The sequence below is a fragment of the Pinus tabuliformis genome, chromosome 8 (genome assembly GCF_031772625.1).
Source record: "Pinus tabuliformis cultivar Carrire ecotype Pingquan chromosome 8, CPIR1, whole genome shotgun sequence".
NCBI lineage: Eukaryota > Viridiplantae > Streptophyta > Pinopsida > Pinales > Pinaceae > Pinus > Pinus tabuliformis.
The window spans coordinates 1614272170-1614288340 of NC_142294.1; the positions used below are offsets into that span (position 1 = coordinate 1614272170).

Consider the following 16171-nt stretch of genomic DNA (forward strand, 5'->3'; position numbering starts at 1 on the left):
TAATGAAAATCCTTCATCAATATGCATAAATCACCCCTTTTTGCCTACCGCAATCAACATTAAACTCAACACATACATGGCTTCCGGACCCGACGGTTTTATTAACCGAAATGCATATATTTCAGGTCCGGAGCCCCATCGCATATCACTATCGGCGGGGTCTCGGGCTTTTATATAAGGCGCTCCACTGTCTTACAGACCTGACAGCATTATCAACCATATTACATATATATATAGTGCGCCACCATCTACTGGACCCGATGGTTTTATTAACCACGATATATATGTTTCGAGTCTGGAGCTAAATCACTTATCGTTATAGGGAGCGTCCGAGGCCTATATATAAGGCACACCGCTATCACCCGGACCCGCCGATGATCGTGAATTTGGGCATATATTATTTCAAGTCTGACCGAGTTTTCCCGTATAATCTTGTGTTTCACGAAAAGTGCTAAGGTCGGGGCTTTTCAAAGAAAATCATACATTGCGGACCCGCCAGGGCTATTAAGTGCAGTATATATATATATATTTCGGGTTCGCCTTCCCTGATCGCTTATCGCAATTGGTGGAGCCTAGGGGTTATGCAGTTAGCGAAGGGGTGATGATCGGACCCGCCTATAATTATAGGCTCGGGTATATAAAATTTGAAGTTCGGTTCCCGTATATTCTTGTGTTTTTCGACAAACATTGAAGTTGGGGTTTTTCAAAGGGAAAGCTTATATTGTGGATCCAAAGGGATCAATAATCGCGCTCATATGCATTTCAGGTCCGCCTACCCAGTCCTCCACCGTTGATCTACCTCTCGTGGATCCAACAGTCCACGCAGATTTCGGGTGAACAAATAGCTCGAGGAATACCCGCTCGAAATGCGGTATCCTCTTTCCTCCTAGCTGCTATGTGTCGTTTGAAGAGTGGAATCGAGGGCCTTCCTCGCAATACCGGTTACCACTTGCACCCCTTCCGAAATACCATTCGGTTATGTGTTATGCCATGATTTTCAATATAAATAGGATTCACACTTGTGGGACTTAATCAATGCATAAATTAAAAATCAGGGGCCGATTCTTTCACATTTGATGTAATAAACGTTCAATGAAGGCAAGACTTATGTTTTTAAAGCATTTGTCATATTTTCATAAGCATGACTGGTGTCTATTATCTCTGCAGGCAATGAGTAAAGGATGCATAAGCGGATCTGGAGAACTCATATATGCGGGTGTGTTCTGTTGAAAGAGCCGGCCTTTGGCATTCTTAGTCGGTTTCCAGGTGTTGCCTGTGTATTCCGAAAGTGAAACTGCCCCAGATCTCATCATGAAGAGATGACGCACAATCATCATCTTCTAATCAACACCTATTCATTTCCCCAAGAATGAAGCACTCCAGTGACAGGGAACGCCTTCTACGTGTCAGCAGTGACACCGATGGCTTTACATCTGTATATTCGGATCGGTATATTGAAAAAAACAGGGGAAGACGAAGGGTCATGGCTTGAGGCATAAATATTACTTCTAGATAGGAGATAAGGGCTTTTTGTTGGGAGAAAACAACTTTGATTTATTGTGAATAAAGATGACTGTTTGGTTCAAGAAGGAGCCTGTTCTTTCAGATTTATTTCCCTTTTCTCTCATATGTTTAGAATGAGTGTGTTATTGCTGGTATAAAGACAAATGTGATTTGCTTTGTGCATATTGATGACTAACAGTTCATGGTTATTCTTGGTTATTTGAATGTAATTCAATAGCATTGATAATTCATGAAAGGACGCTGATTCCAGAGTTTGTTAAACATTAGTTGCAAGTGTTATTTGTATGGAAAGGAATGTATATTCCTGTATAAGTAATTGGATTGCAATTAGGATTTGATGCAACCTTGTTCTTATGTGAACCAGTAATTGATTCATTTAGACTTGGAATTCATATATGATATTTAACTTCTCTTTGTCATGCTCCTGCAGGATAGATTAGGATAGTTAAGACATAGACTAGAGTAGTTAGAAGAAGTATAGATAGGATTCAATACATAGAGGTTAGCTGTTTTTTTTGTTGATTTAATTGAAGTCTTCTTCCCAGAAGCAATCTTTCAACGCATTTAACAGTTTACGGGGTCTGTTAAAACCCGTTGGAACTAGCCATCCCAAACAAAAGCAGGGCTAATTGGGGTCTGTGATCGGGTTAGTTCCCCTTGTTGGTATAGCGAAAATTCCCCATGTCAAGAAATTGGCGCTAGAAGGAGGGCCTGAACCACCGTCCACAGCTTTTTATGATTTCATCTATAAATGTCGCGCATGGACTCGAAAAGATTAATACATTGATCGTGAAGGTCGAAAAGACCCTTCCTTCTGCTCCAGAAAGCCTCATTTCGAAGAAGAGACATTGTGGGAGTATCCTGTCACTCAGGAACAAACAGTTAGAATACTTACTCAGGCTTACACTTGTTCCCTCTCTTAGCTTCCCATCTTTCATTCTTTACCTCCGACAACTAAAAGAAAGCCAAGGATCTGTTCCATAAACCGAGAGACATCTGCAACCCCGTCTCTTGAAGATATTGTGCTTGAATCCTTGCAAAGTATTGACACTCCTTGGGAAGAATTCCTGAAGATCCACTCTCTTAAGGTAATCCCTGGCCTGATTTGGGAAGTCTTAATAAAGAAGTCCTTGAAGAAACCTTCAACCAGAACATCCCTATCTGTGATATGGCTAATATTCCTCAACCCAGTGGGAAGCAACTCCCACCTCCTTCGGGAGCACTTCCTCCCTGGCTCGCTCAGGACACCGTAAAGGTACTTGGGCAGCAACATCCCTTACCCAAGAATGTAGAAAGAGTACTGCCTAAATTCGACCCTGAGAAGGGAGACACCACTGATAACCATATTCATTCTTTCTTCCTAGTTGTGCGCATGCTTGGGGTAGCTGATGAAGATATAGTATGTCACCTATTCCCTTTTACCCTGATTGGTGCAGTTTCCACATGGTACTTTAGCTTGATAACAGGATCAATCACCTCGTGGGCTGCCTTTTAATAGGCCTTTTTAGACAAGTATGGCAATGACAAAACCCCTGCGGCCTTAGTTCTAGAATTATCCTGTTTGAAAATGGAAACCAAAGAAAAGGTCAAGGATTTTACATCCGGTTCAACACCCTGTTTAACAGAACCCCAGATAACGCTAGACCTACTGAGGAGGTGCTGATGGAATTCTACATCACTGCTCTTCCTATCCCTACTGCGATGTGGGTCAAGAGGAGTAATGCAGAAACCTTACAACGTGCTATCGATGAATCGGTAAAAGTCGACAATGAGATGATTAGCCTCACAGCATGTCATCATCCAACCGAAGGAAAGAAAGCCTCTCAGTCATCCAAGAAGAATAATGGGAGTGATAACAAAGTGGCCGAGGGCAAAGAAAGGGACACCACAGATGTGGAAGGTTTGCATCGGATCATTAAGAAACTAACAAACACAGTCATCAATATGAAAAGGAATTCTGGAGAGAGTACAAGCGGGAGTGGAGGAGAGTATAACAACAGAAAGCCTTTCAAACCTTTCTATCATAAGAAGACAGAAGGTGGTCATGGTCCACTTGCACTGCCTGCTCCACCCAATGAAGGGAATTTAAATACAGAAGAGCTGGCTCTTATCGGATCGCTCCTTAACCAAGAAGAACCTATAGTGGAGCTAGAGCCAGAACAAGAAGATGAGGAAGAATACCAAGTAGAAGAGCCCTTGGAAGAAGAATCTCAAATCAACGTATTGTGGGATTCAATACAAATGAGAACGATGATGACCAAGGAGACAATATGGCTGAAATCCACACTAATGAAATCCACACACGAAGCAAGCGACCACTTGCGGTGTGATGAAGCCTGTAGATTAGACCAAGAAAAATGTTCGCCCTGTGAAGGCATCTGCTCCCAAAGTTCCTGTTGAGAAGGGTAGACCTAGTAGTCAGTCCAAGAATACCCTAGCTGCAAACCATCCAGAGAAAGAAAATGCGTCTCCAAATGCAACGAAGGCGACTCACAATGGTAAAGTCCCGCTTAAGAATGGAAAAACCGGTATGTTTACTTTGCCCTATCCTGTTTATAACATTGATTACAATATTGTGGATGATCTTAAGAAATCTAGGGCTAATATAACATAATTCGATTTGCTAAAATTAAGGCAGCAAAGAGATCTACTCTTGAAAGCTATGAATGAGCGAAACTACAAAAATCCCACCATTCTGAGCAACCAAACCCAGAAGTCGGTCTCCAGACCTGTTAGTACTCCCCATAGTTTTAAAAACCGCTCAGAAAAACCGGTAACCGGTCAAACCAGCCGGTTAGCTAGCTGGCTGGTTCAAACCGGCCTAAAAACCCGGTCAGACCCTTCATTTGCCCGATTTTTGGCCCTAACCGGTGAAAACCGGCCGGTTTAGGACAAAATCGGCCGGTTTTGTCCTAAACCGGCCGGTTTTAGGCACAACCACCATAAAGTTAAAAAAACATGTTTTTGACTGTGTTTGAGGGGTTTTGGGGGGGGACTAAGGGTGTTTCAACCCTAACAATGTTGGCAATTAATGGTAATGTTAAATTCTTAAAGTAAAAGTGACATTTCCTTTAATTTTCATTTTCATCCTTTTACTTAAATTTTTAACATTACCATGAAATGACTCAGGATGTTTGAGAGTGGTTTCGACCTCATTGGATTTCATATGGAGAAACTAGAATTTTAGATTTCACTCAAAATTCAGCAGACTTAATGGTTTTCAGGATTTCATGGTTTGGGGGTAAACAATAAATGCAATTAGAGCTCCAAATGATAAGAAAAACTCCTGATCTAGATCCCATTGTGTTGGACGATATTGATCCAACATCAGAATGGGTGGAGGAGACTGAAGAACCTGTGTTTGAGGCTGATTTTGATATCGACATGGCTTTGGCGGGGGATGAAGCAGATTATGTGGTGGCATCAGAACCAGGATCAATAGCGGCATCAAGGAAAGGCAAGGAACCAATGGAAGGCACTAGTCATGCAGGTCGACAAACTCGTGCTTCCATTAGGTCCACTTCTATTGTCATTGGTGGCATTGATACTGAGGTTGCAGATCAGGCTGAGGCATCCTCAGACTCTGAACCAGATGATGTCTATGTAGCTCCTGATGATGATCTTGTGTCTACTACTAGTACTGGTAATGAACTTGATGATTGATCATGTGTATACTGTAGACTTGTAGTAGGCCAATGGCCTCATAGCTTGCAGCAATGTTTTTGGACTTTATAGGCCATTTAGAGCCTCATTTGTTATGTATTTTTCTATTTTGTTGATGATATGTATTGCACTCGGTGCCATTTTGATGTATTCACCTTACATGGTATATAAATGAGCAAACTTTGCATATTTTGTCTCTATTGGCTTGGAATCATGGTTTTACATCTTAAAAATAGTTTTGTTTCATTAAAAATTGATTATTTAACGTATTTTTTTAAAACCGGTTCGTTTAGACCAAACCAGTGCCGGTTAGACCGGTTCCGGTCGGTAAACCGGTTCATTAGGTGGACCGGTCCGGTCACCGGTTCCGGTTTTAAAAACATTGGTACTCCCAGCACTGCCCAAAAGCCAGCAGCCATGGAAGCCACCCTATCAAAAATGAATCAAAGCCCCAAGATGTCAGTGCAGCCATGATAGGGAGGAAATCAAAATCCATGACTCCCCCTTTCATAATCACTTTTGAAATCTTCAACATGAACATACACAATTGCTTGGTAGACTCAGGTGCCTCATCCACTGTGATGCCTTACGTTGTTGCTAAAAGACTTCATGCGATACCTGAGAAAACTAGAACTCGAATCATGCAATTAGACAGGACAAATGTGAAAGTAATTGGGGAATTGAAAGATGTATTGATTCGGATGACTGCTAAACCACAATACACTCAAGTCATTGATATAGTGGTAGTTGATATACCCAAGGCTTATGGAATGCTGCTTAGTAGGGATTGGTCAGCAAAACTGAATGGATATTTCTCAACTGATTGGTCCCATCTCTTGTTGCCTCAGAAGGGGAAGGGTGATATGCTGAGAGTTGATCGTGAAAGATACATGAAGTATGTAGTGATGGAACTAAATGGTCCCAATGAACCTGTAATGTTTACCAACTCTATTCTTGGGAACTATAGTTTCAATGTTTATGCTATGAAGACCTGTTTTGGAGAATTCCATGCAAAAACAAGTGAAGGAACTGCAATAAACACACAATTGGAAGCTCTCCCCTGCAATCCAATCGATGAACCACCTTGTAATATAGTATTTGATAGAATTAGTTTCGTAGGAAGCAATTCAATTGATGTAACACTAGACTCTATATTTTGGACATTCTATTTTGATGGCTCTAACTGCCTTGAAGGTGCAAGTGCTGGGAGCGTTCTCGTTGATCCATAAGGGAACCAACTCTGATGGCCAACCAGTTGGAGTTCATGTGCACCAACAACACGACAAAATATGAAGGCTTGTTGTAGGGCCTAAAGAAAGCCATTGATATGAAGGTGAAAAATCTTAAAGTTTTTGGTGACTCAGATAATTGTGGACCAGGTAAGGAAGAGGATACACTGCAATTTGCCACACCTGGTAAGGTATCAGCATGAGGTATGGAGCTTAATTGACAGTTTTGATTCTTTTAATATCACATACATACCTCAAGCGCAAAACCAAGATGCTAATCTTATGGCTATTATGGTTGCTAAAATTTTCCTTGATTTTAGATTGAAGAAGAATAAATGTTATGTTGAATTGATTTTCAGACCATCCGTGCCTGATAACATCTCAAATTGACAGGTGTTCGAAGATGACGAGAAAATCCTTGAGTTCTTGCACTACAAGAAGACATTCAAGGATGCAATCATTGATGAAAAAGAACATGATAGGCTTATGAACGAGAGGGAAGATGAGGAAAAGGATCAGCCCAATGTGATTCCCAAGTCAGTTGTTAAGATGGAGCACTTGTATGACTTGCATGATAAATTCAAGAAGCCGACTAACTACAAAACGCATAGCTCATCCATGAAGTATGAATCGGTCAACCTGGGAACCAAAGAAGACCCAAAAAATGTCAATTTGGGCTTGGGGTGCTCTCCACAAGAAAAGGCTGCATTTGTCAAGCTATTTAAAGAATACAAGGACGTCTTTGCATGGACATATGGAGACCTAAAAACCTTTGATACCAGCGTTATGTAGCATGTAATTCCTTTGGAAAAGGAGGCTAGGCCCTACCAACAAAAGCTTCGTAAGATGCATCCAAGCCTAGAACCATTGGTGAAGAAAGAATTAAACAAAATGCTGGATGCTAAAATCATCTTTCCTGTCAGACACACACGCTGGGTAGCCAATCTCGTGCCAGTAAGAAAGAAAAATGGAGACATCAGGTTGTGTATTGATTTCAGAAACCTGAAAAAAGCATCGCAAAAGGATAACTATCTTGTCCCTTCTATGGAGCACATTCTTCAGTGCGTATCTGGGTTCTAAATGTTGCCCCTATTAGACGGATTTTCAGGATACAATCAAGTGTTAGTATCTAATGGGGATCAACTTAAGACAACCTTCAACACTAAATGGGGCACTTACGCATATCGCAAAATGCCTTTTGGACTTATTAATGCGGGCGCCACATTCCAGAGAGCTATGGATATAGCTTTCTGAGGGTTGCTTAACAGATCAGTAGTAGTATATATGGATGACATTACAGTGTATTCATATCATAGAAGGGATCATATTTGTCACCTGAAACAAATCTTTGAAAGATGCCGAAGATACAGGATATCGTTGAATCCTAAGAAGAGCATTTTCGCAGTCACAGAGGGGAAACTACTGGGTTATATCCTCTCTAAAGAAGGGATTGTTATTGATCTTGAAAGAATAGAGACTATCGTTAGAATACAACCCCCTGCAAATAAAAGAGCAATGCAATCTTTCTTCGGGAAGATCAATTTCGTTAGGAAATTTGTCTCAGGTTTCGCCAAAATAGTGCGCCCCATGCAGCTAATGATGAAAAAATACGTTATGTATAAGTGGAGCGATGAAGCCAAGAAAGCGTTTCAACGAATCAAGGAAGCCATCGCTAAAGCTCCTGCATTGGTCAGCCCTGATTTCGACAAGGAATTCTTCTTGTACACTTTTGCTTCTAATGTTTCATATGCCGCAATACTCACTCAAAAAAATAACGAAGGCAACGAAGTCCCTATTTCTTATATGAGCTCTAATCTCCAAGGGGTAGAACTCAACTACCCAAACGTGGAGAAATAGGGCTTTGCGGTTTTCAAGGCCGTAAAACATTTTCGCCCTTATTTACTAAAGGCCAGGACCAAAGTAATCGTTCCCCATCCTGCTGTAAGAGCCCTCTTCGTGTAGAAGGAAATGGGTGAACAGAGAGGGAATTGGATAACCGCCCTTCAAGAGTTCGACCTCGAGATTAAGCCGGCATAGATAGTTCGAGGGCAGGGACTTTGCAGGCTAGCAACAGAAGCCTTGGTGGATAAAGAAGGGGTGTCCGAAGAACCAGAAACGCAGAGCATGCAATATGCACAAATGGAATTCAGGGAGGAGCCCCTATGGATTAACGAAGCACTGATGTATGAGCGAGAAACGTCGGAAGCCTTTTTGGATCCTAAGTCGTGGTACTACAACATACGCTTCTATCTAATACAGGGATCATGTCCTAAACACATGGATGCATCACAAAGGAGAGCAATCAGATTGAAATCTAATCAATATCATTTGGCCAATAACATATTATACGGAAAAAATTATGATGGAATCTGGCTAAGGTGTTTGGAAAAGGATGATGTCGACCATGTCTTGAAAGAAATGCATGACGACCCAGCAGGTGGTCACTATGTCGGAGAGACCACTGCTCACAAAATATTAAGAGCCGGATGTTATTGGCCCACAATGTTCAAAGACTCGCATGCCTATGCTCACAAATGCAAGTTGTGTCAAACCGCCGCAGGACGAGAAAGAAAGCCTGCTGTTCCCCTTAGGCCCGTTATGATTTATCGCCCATTCTAGCAATGGGGCCTAGATGTCATAGGCGAGATCACCCCAAACTCTTTGCAGCGGCATAAGTATATACTCACAGCAATTGACTACTTCACGAGATGGACCGAAGCCATCCCGCTTCGGAAGGTAAATGAAGACGAGGTAATATCATTTATTGAGAAATTCATTATCAACAGGTGTGGCATCCCCGACTCTCTCATATTTGATAATGCTTTGTACTTTTCATCACTGAAACTGACGGAATTTGCTATTGATAAATCAATTCACATATGGTATGCATCAAACTATTACCCCCAGGGAAATGGAGTTGCAGAGTCCTCAAATAAGAACCTCATACGCATAATCCGTAAGTCCGTTGCTGACAACCAGAGGAACTGGCACAATGCTCTAACAAATGCCCTTTGGGCCGATAGGGTCAGCCCAAAAGTGGCCTTAGGAAACTCCCCATACTTCCTTGTCTATGGACAGGAAGCCATCCTACCTCCCAACGTTACCCTCCCCTCTCTACAGCTCTCCCAAGCTTCAAGAGGAACCCCTTCAGCCTTGCTTCAAGAGAGGATCAACCAACTGATGAGGTTGGAGGAATTGAGAGATAAAGCCAGAAATAAATTCAGAAATCACCAAATGATTGTGAAAAGATGGTTTGATCATCATCTGGCAGGAGATAAAGATTTCCAAGTAGGGGAGCTAGTCCTGAAATGGGACAAGCTGAGTGAGCCAAAAGGTAAACACACGAAATTCCAACACTTATGGCTGGGCCCATTCCAAGTTGTGGAAAAAATTGGTCAGGGAACTTACAGGTTGAAAACTTTACAGGGAGACACTGGAAAACTCCCTGTTAATGGCCAACATCTCAAAAGATACTTCCAGTAGCCACCACATGGTGGTTACCTCCTGAGTAGGTTAGGATTTATTTTATTTTGCTGTTAGTTTAGTCACATTTCCACCCTTTCCTTTCTTGTTTTTCTGCAAAATTCATTTTCCTTCTGTTTTGAATTACAATCCTTTTCACCCAGTTGATTTCAGTCCTCCAGTCTCGCTTTTACCTTTTCAGATTGCACTCATTCACCACCATCAACCTTTACTTTCCTCTTTAACCTGCTAGTGAGTCTGCTGATTCTAAATCCATCATTACCTTGCAAATCAAACAAATTTTCAATGAGCCCATAAGAGCTTGTAAATCAGCGGTGGAATTCAAACCGAAGCCACTCATTGACATCTATTGGGAACTAGGTGAGATCTGTTGATAACTTGGATATCTGGAGCATGTGGGGGCATCTTTATAAAACAAAAAATGTGTAACTACAGTTGGACTGGCATGGAGGAACGTTGCATTTTAAATAAATCCCACTCAGACCTAGCCTATACTTCCCTGTAAGGTTTACAGTGATTCTCCATTGGTCCCATCCACCACACTAAATTGTCCAATACTTGTTATCTACAAGTAAACCTCCTTTCATGGGCTACGCTCACTGTCATATACCCTATGGCAAATCCAATTGTGCTCTAGCCCTTGTGCCTAAAACTGGAAGGACTTATTTAAAAGAAAATGAAATTCAAGTCCTTGTGCCAATCTGGAAGGACAGGTTATTTGGGAAGCCGGTTATAGTAGGGACTGTTGCTAGGCTGAGAGTACGGGTTGACACAGCAAGCCCAACCTTGCTTAAGCGGTTTAAAAATATGGCAAGATCCATGACTGCGCCCCATTCAATCATGTGAAGATATAGCACTGAAATTCTTATATAGAGTGCAGATAAACGTATCTACATCAAATTTGATGAGCAACAAAGCGCTGAGGTACACACCTAAATAGGCATTGACAGACCAGTGATGGCCCCAAAAGGATCTTTGAAAGTGGGAAACAGTTAAAGGAAGGTCAATAAATCCCATAACACTACCATTGGAGAATGCCTGTCAAAACCCTATCAGTAAGTAGAAGCTATTTGTCTCTATCCCACCTGAAGCAATCAATGTTGAAGTGGAACCCATGCCTGTTCATCTATACAGTTTGCATTTCAAGTTTATCTCAACACCTTGATATTCTATTGATCCATGGTTTATTTGGAAACAGAGATAACTGGTTCGCCCAGTGGTTCACCATTTGTTGTGGCCACAACCACCACCCTATCAAAACTTGCCTTTGCAGCAATTTTGAATGGGTCCCCTAAAAGTTGAACTTTCACCTCTCCGAATGATCTGTTTTAGCCTAGAGACTCTAACTTGTTACCGAGTCAAATATTCAATTCCTAATGGTTGAACCCTCCATTCATTTCCTCCATCGTAACCCTTCCTAACCCTCAAAAAACCTTCTATCGTACCTCATTCCCATTAGAACTCTTTATAATGAAAATCCTTCATCAATATACATAAATCACCCCTTTTCTCCTACCGCAATCAACATTAAAACACAACACATACATGGCTTCCGGACCCGATGGTTTTATTAACCGAAATGCATATATTTCGGGTTCGGAGCCCCATCGCATATCGCTATCGGCGAGGTCCCGGGCTTTTATATAAGGCGCTCCACTGTCTTCCGGACTCGATGGCATTATCAACCATATTACATATATATATCGGGTCCGGAGCTAAATCGCTTATCACTATCGGGAGGTCTAGGGCTTATATATATATATAACACGCCACCATCTATCGAACCCGATGGTTTTAGTAACCACGTTATATATGTTTCGGGTCCGGAGCTAAATCGCTTATCGCTATCGGGAGGGTCTGGGGCCTATATATAAGGCACACTGCTATCACCCGGACCCATCGATGATCGTGAATTCTGGCATATATTATTTCAAGTCCGGCCTTACGGCCAGACGTGGGTTTTCCCGTATAATCTTGTGTTTCACGAAAAGTGTTAAGGTCGGGGCTTTTCAAAGAAAATCATACATTGCAGACTTACCAGGGCTATTACATGCAGTGTATATATATATATTTCGGGTCCGCCTTCCCCGATCGCTTATCGCAATCGGCGGAGCCCAAGGGTTATGCAGTTAGCGAAGGGGTGATGACCGCACCCGCCAATAATTTTAGGCTCGGGTATATAAAATTTGAAGTCCGGCCGTTACGGGTTTTCTCGTATATTCTTGTGTTTTTCAAAAAACATTGAAGTCGGGGTTTTTTAAAGGGAAATCTTATGTTGTGGATCCGAATAGATCATTAAATACGGCTCATATGCATTTCAAGTCTGCCTCCCCAATCCTCCACTGTTGATCTACCTCTCGTGGATCCAACAGTCCACGCAAATTTCGGGTGAACAAACATCTCGAGGAATACTCGCCCGAAAAGCGGTATCCTCTTTCTTCCTAGCTACTATGTGTCGTTTGAAGAGTGGAATCCGGGGCCTTCCTCATAATACTGGTTACCACATGCACCCCTTCCGAAATACCATCCGGTTATGTGTTATGCCATTATTTTCAATATAAATCGGATTCACACTCGCAGGACTTAATCAATGCATAAATTAAAAATCAGGGGAGGATTCTTTCACATTTGATGTAATAAATGTTCAATGAAGGCAAGACTTATGTTTTTAAAGCATTTATGTCGTATTTTCATAAGCATGACTAGTGTCTATTATCTCTGCAGGCAATGAGTAAAGGATGCATAAGCGGATCCGGAAAACTCATATATGCTGGTGTGTTCTGTTGAAAGAGCCGGCCTTTGGCATTTTCAGTCGGTTTCTAGGTGTTGCCTGTGTATTCCGAAAGCGAAACTGCCCCAGATCTCATCATGAAGAGATGACACACAGTCATCATCTTCTACTCAACACCTATTCATTTCCCCAGGAAATGAAGCGCTCCAGTGGCAGGAAACGCCTTCTACGTGTCAGCAGTGACAACGATGGCTCTACATCTGTATATTCGGATTGGTATATTGAAAAGAATAGGGGAAGACGAAGGGTCATGGCCTAAGGCATAAATATTACTTCCAGGTAGGAGGGAAGGGCTTTTTGTTGGGAGAAAACAACTTTGATTTATTGTGAATAAAGAGGACTGTTTGGTTCAAGAAGGAGCCTGTTCTTTCAGATTTATTTTCCTTTTCTCTCATATGTTTAGAATCAGTGTGTTATTGCTGGTATAAAGACAAATGTGATTTGATTTGTGCATGTTGATGACTAACAGCTCATGGTTATTCCTGGTTATTTGAATGTAATTCAATAGCATTGATAATTCATGAAAGGTCGCTGATTCCAAACTTTGTTAAACATCAGTTGCAAGTGTTATTTGTATGGAAAGGAATGTATATTCCTATATAAGTAATTGGATTGCGATTAGGATTTGATGCAACCTTGTTCTTATGTGAACCAGTAATTGATTCATTTAGACTTGGAATTCATATATGATGTTTAACTTCTCTTTGTCATGCTCCTGCAGGATAGATTAGGATAGTTAAGACATAGACTAGAGTAGTTAGAAGAAGTTTAGATAGGATTCAATACATAGAGGTTGGTTGTTTCATTTTGTTGATTTAATTAAAGTCTTCTTCCCAGAAGCAATCTTTCAACGCATTTAACAGTTACGGGGTCCCTTAAAACCCGTTGGAATTAGCCATCCCAAATGAAAGCAGGCCTAATTGGGGTCTGTGATCGGGTTAGTTCCCCTTGTTGGTATAGCGAAAATTCGCCATGTCAACAGGACCTAACCAAATTCTACGAATTTTTTTGTGTGATCTAGTATGGTAATATACATCGACTCTAGACACTAAGATGTGTTAGGGGCTCAACCTTCAAACTGTCACCCTGACTTTGGGGTAAAAAGTGAGTGAAAAAACCCAGAAAATTATCTGCCTCTGGAAAAAGGGATAATTAGCCAGATAAAAAACCTCCAAGGTGTACTCGTTTTCTGATCAAGTCCCAAGATCCTAGGCCTGCTATATACTCAAAACTCATTACTAGTATCGCTTATTACAATTCCCCGTAGGGTGTGGAATCTGGGTACAAGAAAGATGATGAGAAAATAGAAGTAGAGTTAAAAAACTCAGTTGATTGATAATATCTGATGGTATAAGTGTCCCCTGGATCATCCTTGGGCATGGAGTCTTTATATAATCATCAGGTGCCACTCTAGTGGTCAACAAGCCCCAAAAGAGATCTGAAATAACCTCGGTGATGGTATTCCTTCCTTCGCTTGGGTATAGGCTTCTTTCCTTGTGAACCTCGCACTTCTTTCTTGTCTTTTATGCTTGACCAAAATTCTATCTTCAATTGGAGGCTAAGCTGCCCTATATATAGTGATCTCCCGTCAAATAAGCTGACTTCTCTTAGTGACAAAGCTGACATGCCTTTCTAGAGATATCTTTAGGCCGACTTGAAGGAGGTGCTTGAGCTTGGTCTTGGAGGGTCTTTTAATGACTCATATACATATGTAACATGCCCAATAAGGGTCTTTCATACATGACATTGATTGAATTGACTTTTATGACATGATGACTAATCCTAAAGGCTCACAATGGAAGCCTTAACTAAAAATAAAATTCCTTGATCATGAAACCCATGATTCAAGCATTACAAAAATAATTTTATTTTTTTCTTCTTTACATCAATTACATAAAATCATAATTACACGTCATTATGAAGACTGAACCTAGTTACACTTTTTAACAAATAATAATAATAATAACTAAGAGACCTAACCTAAGGGACACAACCCTTTACCTTCGTGACCAGTGATTGTTAATAAGTATATCATATAACATACTTTCAGTGTTCAATTATATAATTATAATCGTATGTGCATTTTAACTCATTGTACTTATGTTGGATATTCCACAGACAAATTATCATTCATTACAAAACCCTCCTTTATCTTGAAAGTGAAATACAATACTAGGTTCTTGTGGATGAATTAATTTCTGTTTTACATGATATTCTAGCATCTCACAAACTTAGATGGCATCTGCAATAAATAGCATAAATGTACAAGTTTTTCCTCTTTTCAATGTGTTTTTGCCAACTACATTTTGTCAGTTTAAATCATGACGTGCAAATGTGTGAAACTGAAACTAGGATTTCCTTTGTGAAAGCTTATTAAAAATATCCACTTCTAGTTATTGCTATATTGCTTTCTAACTTAATGTAATATACACATGATTGCCAGCGTACCCATTTACATGAATGATTTCCAAGATATGACATTCATATGCTTGTTTGTGTATACTTTGAACTGTTATGTGTAAAGGAAAATGCTGTCTGTGCAGGTTTTTACATGCAAGGAAATTTGATATTGTTAAAGCAAAAGAAATGTGGGAAAAGATGTTGCAGTGGCGCAAGGACTACGGTGTCGATACAATTGAAAAGGTGGGCCTATGCCACATGATATATGAATTTTACAGATATCCACCGTAATAGACATTATTGAATCACACCATCAAAAACATAATTTTAAGGCTTGGTGGAATAAGAATTAAATTCCATGCCTGACAATGGTCTAAATAGAAGTTAGTGGAATGATATTTTTAATATGAATGATTGGGTAGTATTAAGCCTTCGGACCACTATAATGCAGACATATTTATTATAGGATGCCAAATATACATGGCTATGATATTTGATATCTAAATTTGTTCAAAGTTCTATTTGAATGAATGCTTACTGATCTCTGTTGTTTCCTCTTTCTTGACATGTTGGGCCAGCATTGCAAATATAAATTTTAAAATAAAGACCAAATGATAAATTCTGGAGTGGAAATTCATTTTTTTTTGGTTGATAATTTACCTACCAGCTACACATTTTATGTTGGAGAAGGTAATTAAAGCTAATATTCCTAATGTTTTTAAGAAGTGCGCACTTAATGTGAATACATCTTATCTGTGTTCTATCTCTTCCCTTTGTTATAGAAATATCAGAAATCACAATATTATCTGGATTGACATTTGGCTGTTCAGTGCGATACTATGGTTAATTACTGATCCCTACTTCCATTTGCAGAAGTTTCTGCAGAGAACAATTTTAAATCAGAATTCAACGAGTACTGACACTTTATACTTTAGTTAATCTAAAGGGATATAATTTGAAAATATGTGAAAAAATCTGTTTCTAACTTTTCCCTCCAGAATACTCAACATGCAGTCCATTTGAATTTTAGAGAATTTCTATTGGCCCTTATAGTGTGAAATAGAAGATGGCTAAAGTCTTC

At 40.3% G+C, this 16171-nt stretch overlaps 1 protein-coding gene across 1 annotated transcript in view; it reads left to right on the forward strand.

Annotated features, from left to right (window-relative positions):
• Nucleotides 1-16171, forward strand: part of LOC149242240 (phosphatidylinositol/phosphatidylcholine transfer protein SFH11-like) — a 234023-nt gene that overhangs the window by 63552 nt on the left and 154300 nt on the right. Inside the window, exon 4 of the mRNA XM_089370797.1 lies at nucleotides 15234-15333. Within this exon, the coding sequence (XP_089226923.1) occupies nucleotides 15234-15333 (100 nt within the window). The remainder of the gene's footprint in view (nucleotides 1-15233; nucleotides 15334-16171) is intronic.